This window comes from Amblyraja radiata, chromosome 19 (assembly GCF_010909765.2).
Source record: "Amblyraja radiata isolate CabotCenter1 chromosome 19, sAmbRad1.1.pri, whole genome shotgun sequence".
Taxonomy (NCBI): domain Eukaryota; kingdom Metazoa; phylum Chordata; class Chondrichthyes; order Rajiformes; family Rajidae; genus Amblyraja; species Amblyraja radiata.
Genome location: NC_045974.1, coordinates 36851718 through 36866135, shown reverse-complemented (window position 1 = coordinate 36866135; position 14418 = coordinate 36851718). Strand labels below are relative to the sequence as shown.

General features: G+C 42.0%; 1 protein-coding gene across 12 annotated transcripts in view; it reads left to right on the top strand.

Annotated features, from left to right (window-relative positions):
- grip1 (glutamate receptor interacting protein 1) overlaps positions 1–14418 on the top strand; it is a 596334-nt gene that overhangs the window by 430964 nt on the left and 150952 nt on the right. For all 12 annotated transcript variants that reach the window (XM_033038250.1, XM_033038259.1, XM_033038253.1 and 9 more), the window contains one exon: positions 8641–8791. In XM_033038250.1, coding sequence (XP_032894141.1) covers positions 8641–8791 — 151 coding nt within the window. The remainder of the gene's footprint in view (positions 1–8640; positions 8792–14418) is intronic.

Below are 14418 nucleotides of genomic sequence, written 5' to 3'. Positions count from 1 at the left end.
TTAGGCTGCTTGTCTATTCTCCTATTTATCTAGTCTTTTATCATGTCCAGAAAAACAAGGACAAACTTAAGTCCTCCCATGGGGAGCTGCCTCCAGGCATGTGGTATTGAAGGCTCCACATTTAAAACTGGTTAAAAAAAATGTTTCTATAAGATACTAATTAATTAGCTTTAGCCCTTTGCCAGGACGTTTCCATTAGTTCCATTTTGACGATTAAAATATTTTCTCAGAGCATATTCCCCACACCATTTGGCAAAGTGACATGAGGCATATCAATTGGAAGAGAAATGAATAAGACAATTGAAAGTGCATTAACAAGGCAGAAATAATCACATCTATCTTCGTGTGAAACTTACTGGAATCTCTGTCATTTAAAGCTTGCACGGAAACTATGAAAAATCTTCTCAAAACTGCTGGTAACAAAATAATTGTTTCATGTGTAAGTACACAAGTGAGTTAATTTTCCAGAATTAATTAAACATTAACAAATCCTTGCAGCTTATGATTGATCTTTAAATGACATTTTATCAGATATGTAATTGTAACAAGAAACTTTACAGGCCCCAGGTACATCAAAAACTAGAGAAATTCCCATTCAATAAATTAAAATTGAAGCAACAATAATATCTGATTTGATTCAAATGAATTTATAGACAAAGATATATGGACCTGGTTGGCTGGTCGATAGTTATAACCAAGTTACCTCAGGAATCACGAGGTTTTACTTTTCTAGTTGAGCTCAAATTAAATAGTTCCATAAATCAAATGTACGCCACATAAAAATGACAGGTGCAATGAATGTGGTTGTTTCTTATCTTACAGTGGTTAGTTACCCTCAGGTTATCAGTAATCACATCAATGAGCTATATTCCAAGAACATCAAAATCTACATTAATGTGTCAGTGTCTCAAGTTAAGTGGATCCTATGAAGCTCCATAGTAAACTAGGCTGATTAAACATCTCCAACGTGATAAGAATAGAGCCAAGCCTCCCAGTTTTATCACAGCCCATCAGCACAGAAGATATAAATGCACGCTATTTAAACAGAAAGCTGCTTGAGCCTAGGTTCATTTAAGATGCAGGGGAGCAGTTACTGTTTAAATATGAGCCAATATTGTGGGAGATGGAGCATATTCATTATTTTGAACTGCTATTTGAACGGAAATACTGATCTGAATTCCATCTCTACCTACTGCCCCATTTGTTCGCTTGTCTGAGAAATGGAATTGCTGAACATAGGTTTGGCCTAACCTTGACAAGGTGTAAACAATCCATCCACTGAAATAGAAACACATGTGATGATACTTAATAAATATGCTGGTATGGTGATGAACAATGTTAACTTAAAAATTAAATTTTATGATTGTGAGTCAATTTTATGAATCTTGAACCTCACAGGATATCTTGATGAGGAAGGCTTGAGTTTTTAAATTTTTGTTTTTGATTAATTTCTGGGTTTTTGAGGTATTGGTGGTGCAGAAAAATCAATTAACATTGATCATCACAGCCAATTCCAGTAATTTCAGTCAATCGTGAACATCAACCCTGCGTCTCAAAAGTGCAAATAAATCCAAATACAGGAACAAAAAACTTGTGACATGGTCCTTCACAGTAGGCTGATCCAGAAGATTAGATCACATGGAATCCAGGTTGATCTAGCAAAGTAAACACAACATTGGCTTGGTGGTGTGAATCAGGAGGTGGGAGTGGAGAATTGTTTATCAGATTGGAAGCTGATAACCGGCAGTGTGCTGCAGGTATCAGTGCTAGCTCCACTGTTGTCCATCATCTATATTAGTGGTTTGGATGAGGGTGTAGTTGGCAAATGACACCAAAATTGGTGGGTACAGTGGATAACGAAGAAGGCTATTTGATTCCTGCAGGACATAGATCAAATGGGAAAGTCGGTCAGGGAAAAATAGGTGGAATTTAACTTGAACAAGTGTGAGTGTTGCATTAAATCAGGGCAGGTCTTGCACAGTAAATGGTGGAGCTCTGGAGAGTGTGGTAGAATAGAGGCACCTAGGGAACAAGAACCTAGTCCCCTGAAAGTGGTGACACAGTAAGCAAAGTGGCGAAGAAGGCATTTAGCTTCATTAGTTAGGCCTTAGAGTACAGGTTGTTGGGACATCGTGTTATAAACTGTACAAGATGTTGGGTGAGATCACAGTTGGAAAAGTATGTGCAATTCTGGTCACCAAGCTACAAGAAGGATGTCATTAAGCTGGAAAGGGTTGGGAAAAGTTTCACAAGGGTGTTACTGGAACTGGAGGGTTTGAGTTATAAGGAAATATTGCATGGGCTGGGGTGTTTTTCCCAAGAGCTCAGGATGCTGGGTATATCTACAATGTTCAAATGACGTTGAGACAAGTGCAGTTTTAAGGGCCTGTCCCACTTACATGACTTTTCAGCAAACTGCCTGCGACCTTCAAGCTCGGGTGCACTCGCCTGACAAACCGCGAGCTGGATCGACCGTCAGCGCTACACAGACACACACACACAGGGCTGGCACAGTGTACGGTAAGTCTTTTAAAGGAGGAGAAGGGGAGAGAAGGGGGCAGAAAGAGTGGAGACACTTTTAAGAAGCCAGACAACTTTAATAAGCCAGATACACAGCTGTGAAGTTTAGCGGGCATTTAACATTACCGGTCGGTTTTCCTTGGTTCTGAAAATTCGTGCTTACGTATTTTTTTCCCCAATGAGCTATTTAAAATTCCCGGTCAGCAAAGGAGATTACCTACAGCTACCTCAACTACCTACAACAACATGGCGACCCCACTACCACTGCACTACAACTTCGAAAGTATCGATTTTCTCCATGTTGACCAGTTTTTACTCGCAGAAAAATTTCAGCTTGTTGAAAAAATTTTCCTCGACCAAACTGAATCTGCGAGTAGTAACCACTATGCGGGAACTCCTCTGGACCAGGAAAGAGACTTACCAGTGACCACCTACGACCATGTGTCGACCATGCTGCGAGCTTATGGCGAGCGCAGACTCTCCGAAACTCGCCAATAAGGTCACCTTAGTGGGACAGGCCCTTCAGAGAGATGTGAAGCAAACACTGGGAAAGATGACTCACTCAGATAGATGTTTGGTTGGCATGGAGGAATTGGGACAAGTGGGGGCTGTTCTGTGCTGTATAACTCTAACAAAGTTATGCATTGATTTGAGTTAGATCGTGAAGCTGATCTGTGATTTGAAATCAACTTGTCCTTACTTTAAGGAAATACAAGTGTGGAATTCTTGCCACCTGTGATAAAGGCAGATATTAAAGGTCCTGTCCCACTTTCCAGAGTTACTCACGAACTCTCCCGAGTTTTCCCCTTGATTCGAGCTCAAGGAATGTCGGGGAATGTCAGTAGCGAGTCCGTAGGAGTCCATAGATGTTTTGTAGCGGCTCGTAATGCCAGCCGTAGGAACTCGGGGTATCAGGTAAGTCGGGACGTTTTTTCAACGTTGAAAAATGTCCACAAGTTAAAAAAAATAGCCCAGAGTACCTACGAACGGCTATTACCGTAATTCCCCAAGTTCAAATCAAGGGGAAAACTCGGGAGAGATTGTGAGTAACTCGGGAAAATGGGACAGGGCCTTAACTCTGCTTTTAAGGAGGTGTTGGATTTTGTCCTTCATGCTGGCAGTTCATTCAAACCCACAGAAGCTGAAGTGAACCTACTTTCTGCCAGGGAATTGGCCAGGAAATGCACTCTGCCCCAAAATATATTGTGTTTATTGCATCTTGGTATAGTGAGACTGTCAGTCGATTGCTGAATACTAAAGATTGTGAACAGTATTTATGTTAAGGGATATAGACTCCAGAGCAAAATTCTTAAACACGATGATTTTAAAATTCTTCTTGATTACTCTCAAGTCTACACATATCTGTGAAAGTGTACTGCACTTTGCTGCACAGTACTCCATTTCTGACTGAACCGTTAAGGGCCTGTCCCACCAGCATGTGACTGCATGCGGCGAGCGCGACCTAACGTGGTCACTTGAGCCGTACGGCCTCACGGGGCTGGTCCCACTCCGATCGCCGGAGCCATATGGAGTTGTGCGGGGCTGGTCCCGACATTGCGCGGGGCTCCGAAAAACTGACACTGTCCAGAAATTCTGCGTGGCAACAGCCTGTCGGCCCGCAGCTGCTTTGAGGCCGTACGTAGCGCCTCGACGCCGTACGCACCGTCTCGACGTCGTACGCAGCATCTTGATGGTGTACGCCTAGCGCGTGGCATTGCGCTATGACGTCACCGCCCGGCGTGCCGTTGCGTGATGATGTAACCGCCTGACGCCGTGCGACGTCCAAATTCAGTCGGCCCGCCTCCTGCCCAGCTGATTGGTGAGTATGATGTCGGGACCAGCCCCGCACAACTCCAGACGGCTCCACGGTTGGAAGTGGGACCGGCCCCGCGAGGCTGTATGGCTCACGCCACCATGTTTGGTTGCACTAAACGCATGCAATCGCATGCTGGTGGGACAGGCCCTTTAGTTACACAATTGCCGGAAAAGATTATAAAGCCTACAGAAAATGTCTGCTTTGCATTAGGGCTGCTGTGTGGATAAACATCAATATTGACTAGTTGACGCAATAACTATTACCATGTTGCTAATTCTATGCAATTGATTTAAATAGATGTTCTGCCAGGCAGTATATTCAGCAAGTCTTTGACCGATAAAAGTCTTATTATTTCATCATCAGCTTGCTTATTTACGGTGCTTCTATCATGGAAAAATGTATCTGCATGAAACTCATTGGCATAAGGGAAAAATTGATGCCAAACCAAAATAATGTTTTGGAGGAGTAGTCAAATACCTGGATAAATGAATGGCTTTTAAGTAGGACGGCAAAATAAAAGGTTGATATGTTCAGCAACAAGATATTAAGAGTTTGCTTGCAGCTGATTGCTCAATCACCAGTAATAGAACAAATCATTTTCAGAAATATAGGCTAAAGATGATGAATAGAGATCTCTGTGCTAGAAGTGCTTATATTATAATTTTCACATGCACCACGATAGTGTGAAAGGCTTGTTTTGTAGGCTTATCACACCATTCATGAATACATCAGTTAGCGAAAAAAGAAACTGAGTGCAGAATATAGCTATGGAGAAAGCGCAGATTTAAAAAGTGCAGGTGTCTTAATGAGGAAGATTGGAAGATCATGAACTCAAGCATCTGATAACAGCGAGGAAGAAGCTGTTCATGAATCTGTTGGTATGTGCTTTCAAACATTTGTATCCTGACTGGAGTGGTGTGAACAGAGGATAACTGGGGTGTGAATGGTCCTTCATTATATTGAGCTGCTCACCTGCAACGGGGGGGAGGGGGGGGGGGGGGGGGGGGGAGGTTGTGATCACAGCTCACTAGAACTTGTAATCCTTGTCCATTTTATGCATTCCGATAAAATGCTTTCAACAAGAGTCATTGGAGACCTGCCACATTTTCTTAGCCTTTTGAGGAAGAAGAGCCATTCGCTTTTTTTTTACCATATCATTAATGTGGCAGGACCAGGCAAGATTGTTGGTGATATTTACACTGAGGAACCTGAAGCTCGATCACCTCCACTTCAGCCACATTGATGCAGACTTGGATGCGTTCCCCACCCCACTTCCTGAAGTCAATAGCTGGCTCCTTCATTTGTGCTGTAGAGGTTGTTGTCTTGACACGATGTTACTAAGCTCTTTATCTCTGTCGATTACTCCAGCTCATCATCGTTTGAGATCCGGCCCAGCTGCAAGCACGTAATTATAATTAGATCTGAATGATCAGTTAGATCGGTCCGAGGAAGAATCCCAACACAAAGTCACCTGTCCATTCCCTCCACAGGTGCTGCCTGACCCACCGGTTTCTGCCACCTCTTTATTTTTTGTAGTTAGAGCAGAATTTGGCTGCACAACGTATTGGGATTATAGTAAGTGTTGAGAATTTTCAAGGAGGATCTTTATAGATTGCTGTCTGATGGCAAGGTCAAGGATCCACTTACAGAGTGGAGTGTTGACTCCCAGGTCCACGTTTGGAGATGAGTTTTGTTGGAATTACGATGTTGAAGGCAGAGATGTCGTCAATAAATGAGTGTCTGACACGGGTGTCCTTATAATCCACGTTGTGTAGGGCCAGGAAGATGGTATTTCACAGTAAGCGAATTGCAAAGGCAGTCTGAGGCTGGAGACTATGTGTGCAATGACCAGCCTCTCACAGTATCTCATGAGGTTGCAGGGGCACTAGATGGTAATCATTAAATCATGCTACCTTGCTTTTCTTTGGCACCAGGAAGATAGCGGCCTTCTTAAAGCAAGTGGGAATCTCGGAATGGAGTAGGGTGAGGTTAAAAATGACTCAGTACTGCTGCCAGCTGGTCCATACAGGTTCTGAGGACTAATTCAGTGGCTCCATCCATCTGGACCAGTTGCTTTCCGCAGATTCACTCTCAGGAAGGCCGCAAAGCTGACCCTGGGCGCAGATGCACCTGAGACTGTTGGACAGGTAAAGCCATTGACCTTCTGTTCTGAAGAAGCATAAAATGCAATGAGCTTGTTGAGGAGGGATGCCTTGTTGCCAGCGGTAATGCCTGACTTCACTTTGTAGGTCGTTGTAGCATGCCATGCTACAATCAATGGGTCTCCGTGTAGTTATTTTTAGACCGTAGCTTGTCCTGAAATTTCTCTTGGCATACTTGATGGCCTTGTGAAGATTGTTCCTAGATTTCTTGTCGGGGCGGCACTGTGGTGCAACGATAGAGTTGCTGCCTTACTGCACTTGCGGCGCCGGAGACCCGGGTTCGACCCCGTCAACAGGAGCTGTCTATACGGAGTGTGTACCTTCTCCCCGTGACCACGTGGGTTTTGTCAATAATTTCTTTGGTTTCCTCCCACACTCCAGAGACGTACAGGTTTGTATGTTAATTGGTTTGGTGTAAATGTAAAATTGTCCCTCGTGTGTGTAGGATAGTGTTGGTGTTAGACCACCGATCGCTGGTCGGTGCGGACTCGGTGGGTCGAAGGGTCTGTTTTCGCGCTGTATCTCTAAACTAAATTGGAAATGCCACAGACTTGGATTTCACTAGAGAGTGAATCTCCTGGTTCATCCTTGGTATCTGGTGGATGAACAATCAAAATCACTTCTTTGGAACGCAGTCCTCCATGCACCGACAGTGTGTGATGGCAGTGGCATATTTATTTTGGTCGGCTGCAGAGTCCTTGAATATGGACCAATCCACCAACTCAAAGCAGTCATCTGGAAATGAGAAAAGCGATATTTCTTAAACATTGTGCAATGAGTGTTGGAATTTAAACATCATGGTTAATATTTTGGGGAATGAATGCCAAAGTCCACCAGTGTTTACATGTGTGGCAAAATAGGAAAAAAAATGTTTTGTTATTGCACTATGGATTTAACTGACCATGTGCACTTTCACTGCACTTTTCTGCAGTTGAAAACATTTTCGTAGCTCCATCTATGACATTGCTAAATGCAACCCTAAATTCGACATAATTTATGCAAAGAGTAATTTGCAGTACATATGGAAATATTCCTGGAATTACAAGAACAAAATAACCTATTGTAAATGTATTTGTTACAGGTAATCTTCCTTTTTTCAATGATTTATTAGTATTAACAATCAATTAAATCTCTGTTTCCTACATTCCTCTCTCCCACCACAACACACATATGTTAATTTAATATTAATTAATTTGGTTAAAAGTCTATTCGTTAAAACACACACCCATTTAATGTTAAACATCACTGTTTAAAGAACCTGAGATTAGTTTAGAGGAGACTAATTTTTCTAGAATTGTGTGAACCATGTGATGTGTTTTGACTGATTAACTCCCTGACCCAGGTAGTCGTTTCAGTGCTTTCCTGTCATTATGGACACTTTCTTCCTTTGTGGATAAATGGTAACAACAAAAAATTTTCTGCATAATGATCTGATTACTGCCAATCAAAAGGCAATCATAACTAAAAATTTGCAGATGTACCACAACCCTACCCTGTACATAGATAGGGTTGGAATGTGACATTCACATTTGCAAATTTAAATAGGTTGTTGTAACTCCACACAATGTGCATTCCACCAGCCAAAAGGTAACAAACACATCCTTCTGCTTCATTGTAGATAGATGATGTGACTACAGTAAATTGTTGGGGAAATAGTGCTGCTGTCATGATTTTACTAGACTTCAAAATATTGAATAATCTGAATGATGCTTGCAATGAATATGCAAATCTAATAGTTTTCACCTTGTAAAGGGATGTCGAATCATGCTTTGTGACTGTTATAGCAGCTGATTTCTAAAATAAAATGATCATCTCTGCACTTGGCAGGTTATGTCAGTAATTAAATTAGACTGCTCGGCAGTGTGAATAAACTGCAAGCGGTGGTGTGGACCAGACTGCTGTTGTTGCTGCTGCAAAATTCCGTTTACTAATCCATAGAAATGTTGGCCTATTTGTGAATTTTCTTGTGATACTATTCTCTATCTGTAATATTAAGATTAAATATTACACCGTGCCATTGTTTCTTACCCTCCTGCTTCTGCTCACAGAATTCCACTAATTGTATCAACAGGGTTTTAATCATTTGCTAAATATTCAGATTGTGTTTCTGAAACTCTTCAACACCCTATATTTTCTTTTCAGTTCCTTCTGGATATCAAGCATCTGGCTATAGCCTTCATGCACATGAATGGAGAAGTGCTAAACTAACATATCCACCCGCCCACAGGCACCATAACCTTTATCATGATGTGGCACTGAGTGACGATGAATGGGATAGACCCGCCACCAGTGGGTAAGATGCACCGTTTATATTTCATGAAATCACTACACGTTGTCTCTCATGCTATATAATTTGGCATCTTCTTACCTGTTGAAATTACCTGTAAAATGAGCAACGTTAATAACAAATAGGAACATATGTTACATTTTCCTATGTTCTAATACCTCAGAAAATGGCATCGTGAATTTAGATGAGCTTTGTTTTGAGCCCTTGCATTGTAAATTAAATTCTGTACTGTTAGTGTGCAAGAAAGAGCACCTCTCTCTAATTTTTTTTTACTAAATTTCCACTCACCCTGGTTCTCTGAAGGCGGCAAATTAGGAAATTGATGTAGTTCCACAATTATGCAATTCCAGCAGGATTCACAGCTCATGATTAGAACCAGAACCCGGCTGGCTGTCTCTGGGGAGAGAGGGATGGCATTGCCCTGCCTCTCACAAACTGAATGTAGTGAACCACTTTCCTAACAAGCTGAATTGAGATAACTCTCTGATTATAGCGATTGAATCAGAGACTTTCCTAGTTTGCATGCCTGAGTCATCAGAATGTCTGTACTGTGTATAGACAGCAATCTCAATATCGGCTTCATATATCTCAATATCAGACTCAGTCATATATCATATATCTCAATATCAGCTTCCGATTAGTTTATTGTCATTTCCACCAGGGTGCCATGAAATTCCTTGTTCACGTTAAACTCACAAAGTAAACAGTATACAAACAGTAATGATAAATACAATAGTGCAAAATCTGCATAGTGCTCTAAATATAAAAGCACAATAATGGAATAACAGAACCCAGATTCAGTTTAAAGTAAGAGTACTCCAGGGATGGAGTGTGAAGGAGGTGATTGGTTCAGGGGGTGGATAACAGTGGAAAATAAGGTGTACTTAAGTCTGGATATTCAAGCTTTCCATCTCCCATATCCTTCTCTCAAAAGGCAGAAGAGAGAAAAGAGAGTGGCCAGGGTGGCAGGCACCCTCGATATTAGCTCCAGTCTCCCTTATGCATCGCACTGTGAAGATACACTAGACAGAAGGAAATAAAGAGCCTGAGCTGGACTGGCTGTGTTCACTACCTTCTGCAGGTTCAGGCCATCAAGAATAGAGCAGTTGCCATACCAGGCTGTGATGCATCCAGTCGGAATACTTTCAATAATGCATCTGTAGAAGCTTGAGAGAATTCTTGGTGATGTGTTGAATCTTCTCAGACACCTAAGATAGTAAATACGCTGACGTTTCTTAATCACTGCATCAGTGCGAAGGTACTAGATTGGGTTGCTGGTGATAATGAACTTAAAGTCCTGAACATCTCTACAGCTGCTGCTTTTGATGAGGACAGGGATGTGCTCACTTTCTTAAATCAGCAACCAACTCTTCCATCATACTGACATTAACAGCATGGTTATTGTGCTGACTCTATGATGCTAGGTTTTAAATATTTCCTGTACTTCATCTCATTGGGTTATAGATCCTGTCGACAACAGTGTTATCATCCGCAAGCTAAAGATCGAGTAGGCGTTGTTTGTGGCAGGGCAGTCGTGGTGTACAGGGAGTAGAGCAAGGGACTGAGTTTATAACTTGAGGAGTACCAGTATTCAGGGGCAGGGTGGAGAAATGGTATGACCAATTCTAACCAACTGAGATCTGCTGATCAAGTAGTTCAGAAGCCAGTTACGGATGGAGGTGCCAACATCCAGACGTTTAGGAATGAGTTTTTCGTTATCATGGTGTTGAAAGATGAGTTGTAATCAATAGCATCCTGACATAGGTGTTCATATTGACTAGGTGCTCCAGGGCTAAATATAGTGCAAAAGAGATGGTGTCCTCCATAGACCTGTTTATCCTGTAGGCAAATTGCAAGGGGTCTTGATTGTCTGGAATACTGGTGATATTTGTTCCATTAATGTCTTTCAAAGCATTTCATTATGGTCATTATTTGAACCACTGGTCAAGTATTCTTTGACACAAGTTACTTTGTTCTTCTTGGAAACTGGAATGATGGAGGTTTTCTAGAAGCAGATAGGGATAGAAGATTGTTCAATAGGAAGTTGAAGACGAAGACTGACCAGTTGATTGGTGTACGATTTGAGAACCTATCCAAGGACTCATCTTTGGTCCGGCAGCTTTCCAAGAGTTTATTCCCGAGAAAGCAGATCTGATAGGATGTAGTCCACCAACAAGATGGTAGAGGTGAATTTCGATAGATAAAAGGGACGGCATTGCATAAACTGTATTCCAGGCCAGGGTAGCAGAATTGAGCTGATACCATCACATCAGTGTATAACAAAGCATTGACCAATATATGGGCACTGCCAGCTTTCCCCCTTGTCTGGTGATTCCGTGCAGAGAGGGTAGAGTGTAGATACCTTAGACCCTGGTCGGGCCTGAACAGGGAGGCCTGGAAACGGAGCAGGAAGCATGTGGAACAAGCTGATGGCCAAGGTAAGTGCTGAGAAAAGACACGTGGATGTAGTATCGAGTCAGGGTCAGAACATGGTCGAGCAGCAGGAATGAGAAGGGGAAACAGTGAATGAGAGGGGGAAACAGTGAGTGAGAGTCTCACTGACCTCCCATCAGAGAGAGGGGGATAATTTTTTCTCAGTAGCCATTCTAAAATGAAGGCACACAAATCTGCAAATACAGGAATGCTGAGCAAAACACACAGTGCTGGAAGAACTCAGCGAGTCAGGCAGCCTGTGAAGAAGGAATAGAGCTGATGTTTTGGGTTGGAACCTTCTTCAGACCAATCAGTCACAAGAAACATCTTGACCAAAACATCTCCTGTACATTTCCTCCATAGATGCTGCCTAACCCACTGAGTTCTTCCAGCACTTTGTGTTAGGAGTGTACAGTGACCCATTTGTCTTATGCAGTCTCTCAGCATCGAGGATGATTTGCTTCCACTCAGGTTTTGCACATTTTGAAGCAACTAATGAGGCCAATGTAGCAACTGTAGACTCATCCATACAGGTGTCAAAATGCAGTTGACAAGGCTGAGTAGCTTGTAAGCAAGGACAGTCCTTCCACCATTTAAATGGGATCCCCAATGCACAGCCTCAAGATTCCCAATACAGTCTTGAATGCTCTTTCTCAACTTTAAGTGGTCATAAACCAGTGATTCATAGAAACGGGTGGTGGTTGCATTTTTTCAAGAAAGCTTTGAACACATCTGTGAAGTTTTAGTGTTGGTATATTATTGTCACATGTACTGACATATAGGGAAGAATTTTGCTTTGTGTGCAGTGCAGGCAAATCATACCATACTTAAGGTACTGCAGGAGAGAAAATAGGGTGCAGAATGCAGTGTTACAACTGCAGAAAAAGAGCAGATTAAAAAATTGCGTAAAGGTCACAACAAAGTTTGGAAGATGCGGAATTTTAACATAAAATAATCCAAAATTGCTCATCTTGTGACTCCGTACATTCATGGAGAAAATCTAGTGGCAACAATATGTAAGAGTGTTTATGCAACTTGCATTGTTAGTATCTCTGAGTTTAACCCGATTTTGCTGCCAAATTCTCACATCAACTTGGGTGGAATTATTGCGAGGGCACTAGCAACTAGCAGAAATCTTCATTGATGCATACATAATAATGTACAATCAAAGCCTGGGCTTTATGCCACATGTTGATGAGCTTCAAAAAGGCTCAACTTAAAGAATGCAGTTTCATTCAATTTTCCAAGATTGGCTCATTGGCAATGTTTCAGATACAACGATATACTGGTATTAAATTATGGCAAATGAGATGTGAAGTAATTAAATAGGAATCATGTCAGGATGGTTAAAATTTTGAGTATCATCTGTGTGCCTTAAAGCATCTAGTCTGTCTTTACGAAGAGGGATTAGAGATATATAAAGGGAATAAATAAATAAAGGAAAGCCAAAGCAGCAAACAGAACTTATAACTCAACTATTGCTTCATGGTTACTGATCTGCATTTGATGCTACATGAATTTGAGAGTAATGTGTTCATCACCTTCTTAAGCTGCCCCTTGGGGTGAAGAATGACTTGGTTCTGATAGGATTCCACATGTTCTGAGGTGATTAATGAGTCTAATTATACTTTCTGTCCCCTTACATCAACAATGCCCTTAGCCAGCGAGTTGTATTGCCAATTGGATAATAATTGTTGATCATAATCGTACTTTATTAGCCGTATATGTTTTGCAACATATACGAGGAATTTGATTTGCCATACAGTCATACCAGTAAAAAGCAACAAAACACACGTGCTGGGCGATCTGACCCCGGGTAGGGGCTGGTCGAACCTTCTGTGTCGTTTGGAGCTTCCCTACATTGGTCTCTACCCGAGACTGCGAGCTCCATGATGGTGAAATCCGCAGGCCGTGGTTGGAGCGTCGATCCCAGGCAAGGGATCGGCCTGATGGTAAGTCCACGGCACCGCGGTGGGGCTCAAAGTCAGTCCCGAGCAAGGCCTCTAGCTCCATGACGTTAGGCCGCAGAGCGCCGGATATACGATCTAGAAAACAATCGCATCTCCGGCAAGGTAAAAGATTGAAAAAAAGTTTCCCCCGCCCACTCCCCCACATAAAACAAACCAGAAGACATTAACACACTTTTAAAACACATTAAAAATAGCAAAAAAACAGACACTGTTGGCGAGGCTGCCATCGTGTGGCGCCCCATCCATAATTGATGATTACAATTATTGTGAGAATATATTAGTTGATATAAATGTTCTGACATAGTCATTAGCTTCCATTTCTTTTAGGGTGAGAGGAATTATTTTAATGTTTGTAGCACCAGGCATGTTGCAAAGCAGTTTAATGGATAGCAGGGAGAACTGATGTCCAACCAATTCTTGCATGCAGCAGTATTGCTTCTCCTAACACTAAGCTACAGTATACATTATTTGAAAGTGGGACTGCTAATTATTGCAACAGAATTGCCACAAATTGTCTCCAGGGGCTGAAACATAAGCCGCATGAACCAGTGAAGAAACGCTCACTGGTGCAGACCAGCAGCATCAAGATTTAAGGTGAAACGACACGGGGTGCTGGAGTAACTCAGCAAACTGACTCAGTGTGAAGGGTCCTACTCATGTTCTCCAGAGATGCTGCCTGACCCACTGAGTTACTCCAGCACTTTGTGTCCGTTTGTGTATTAACCTGTCTGCAATTTTCACTGCATACAATGATAATATCTTACTCATTTATAACAGGACAATCAGCAATATTGGGCATCATGGCCCGTGACTATGAGGGATTACTTACTGTATTAGATTTCATTTCAGTAAATCTATTTAACTTTTTCAAACTATTATACCTTTTAAGAAAACTTGATATTTAATTTAACTTGTTATTTAACTTGTTATTGCAATTCATTGTTTACCAGGTCAATCTGAAACCCACAAAGAACACTTTGAATAGTTATGCATAACTAATGTGTACCTCATTTAGTAATCATTTCTGAAAGTTGGGTATGTATTTTTATGGTGTTGCCCTAAACCTGGACCCTACACCTCGACATCCCTGACCCTCAGCACAGGAGCACCGCAGGGCTGTGTGCTCAGTCCACTCCTCTACGCCCTATACACACATGACTGCTTGCCCCATCACCCCGCAAATAGGTTCATAAAATTTGCGGACGATACAACCGTGATGGGGCTCATCTC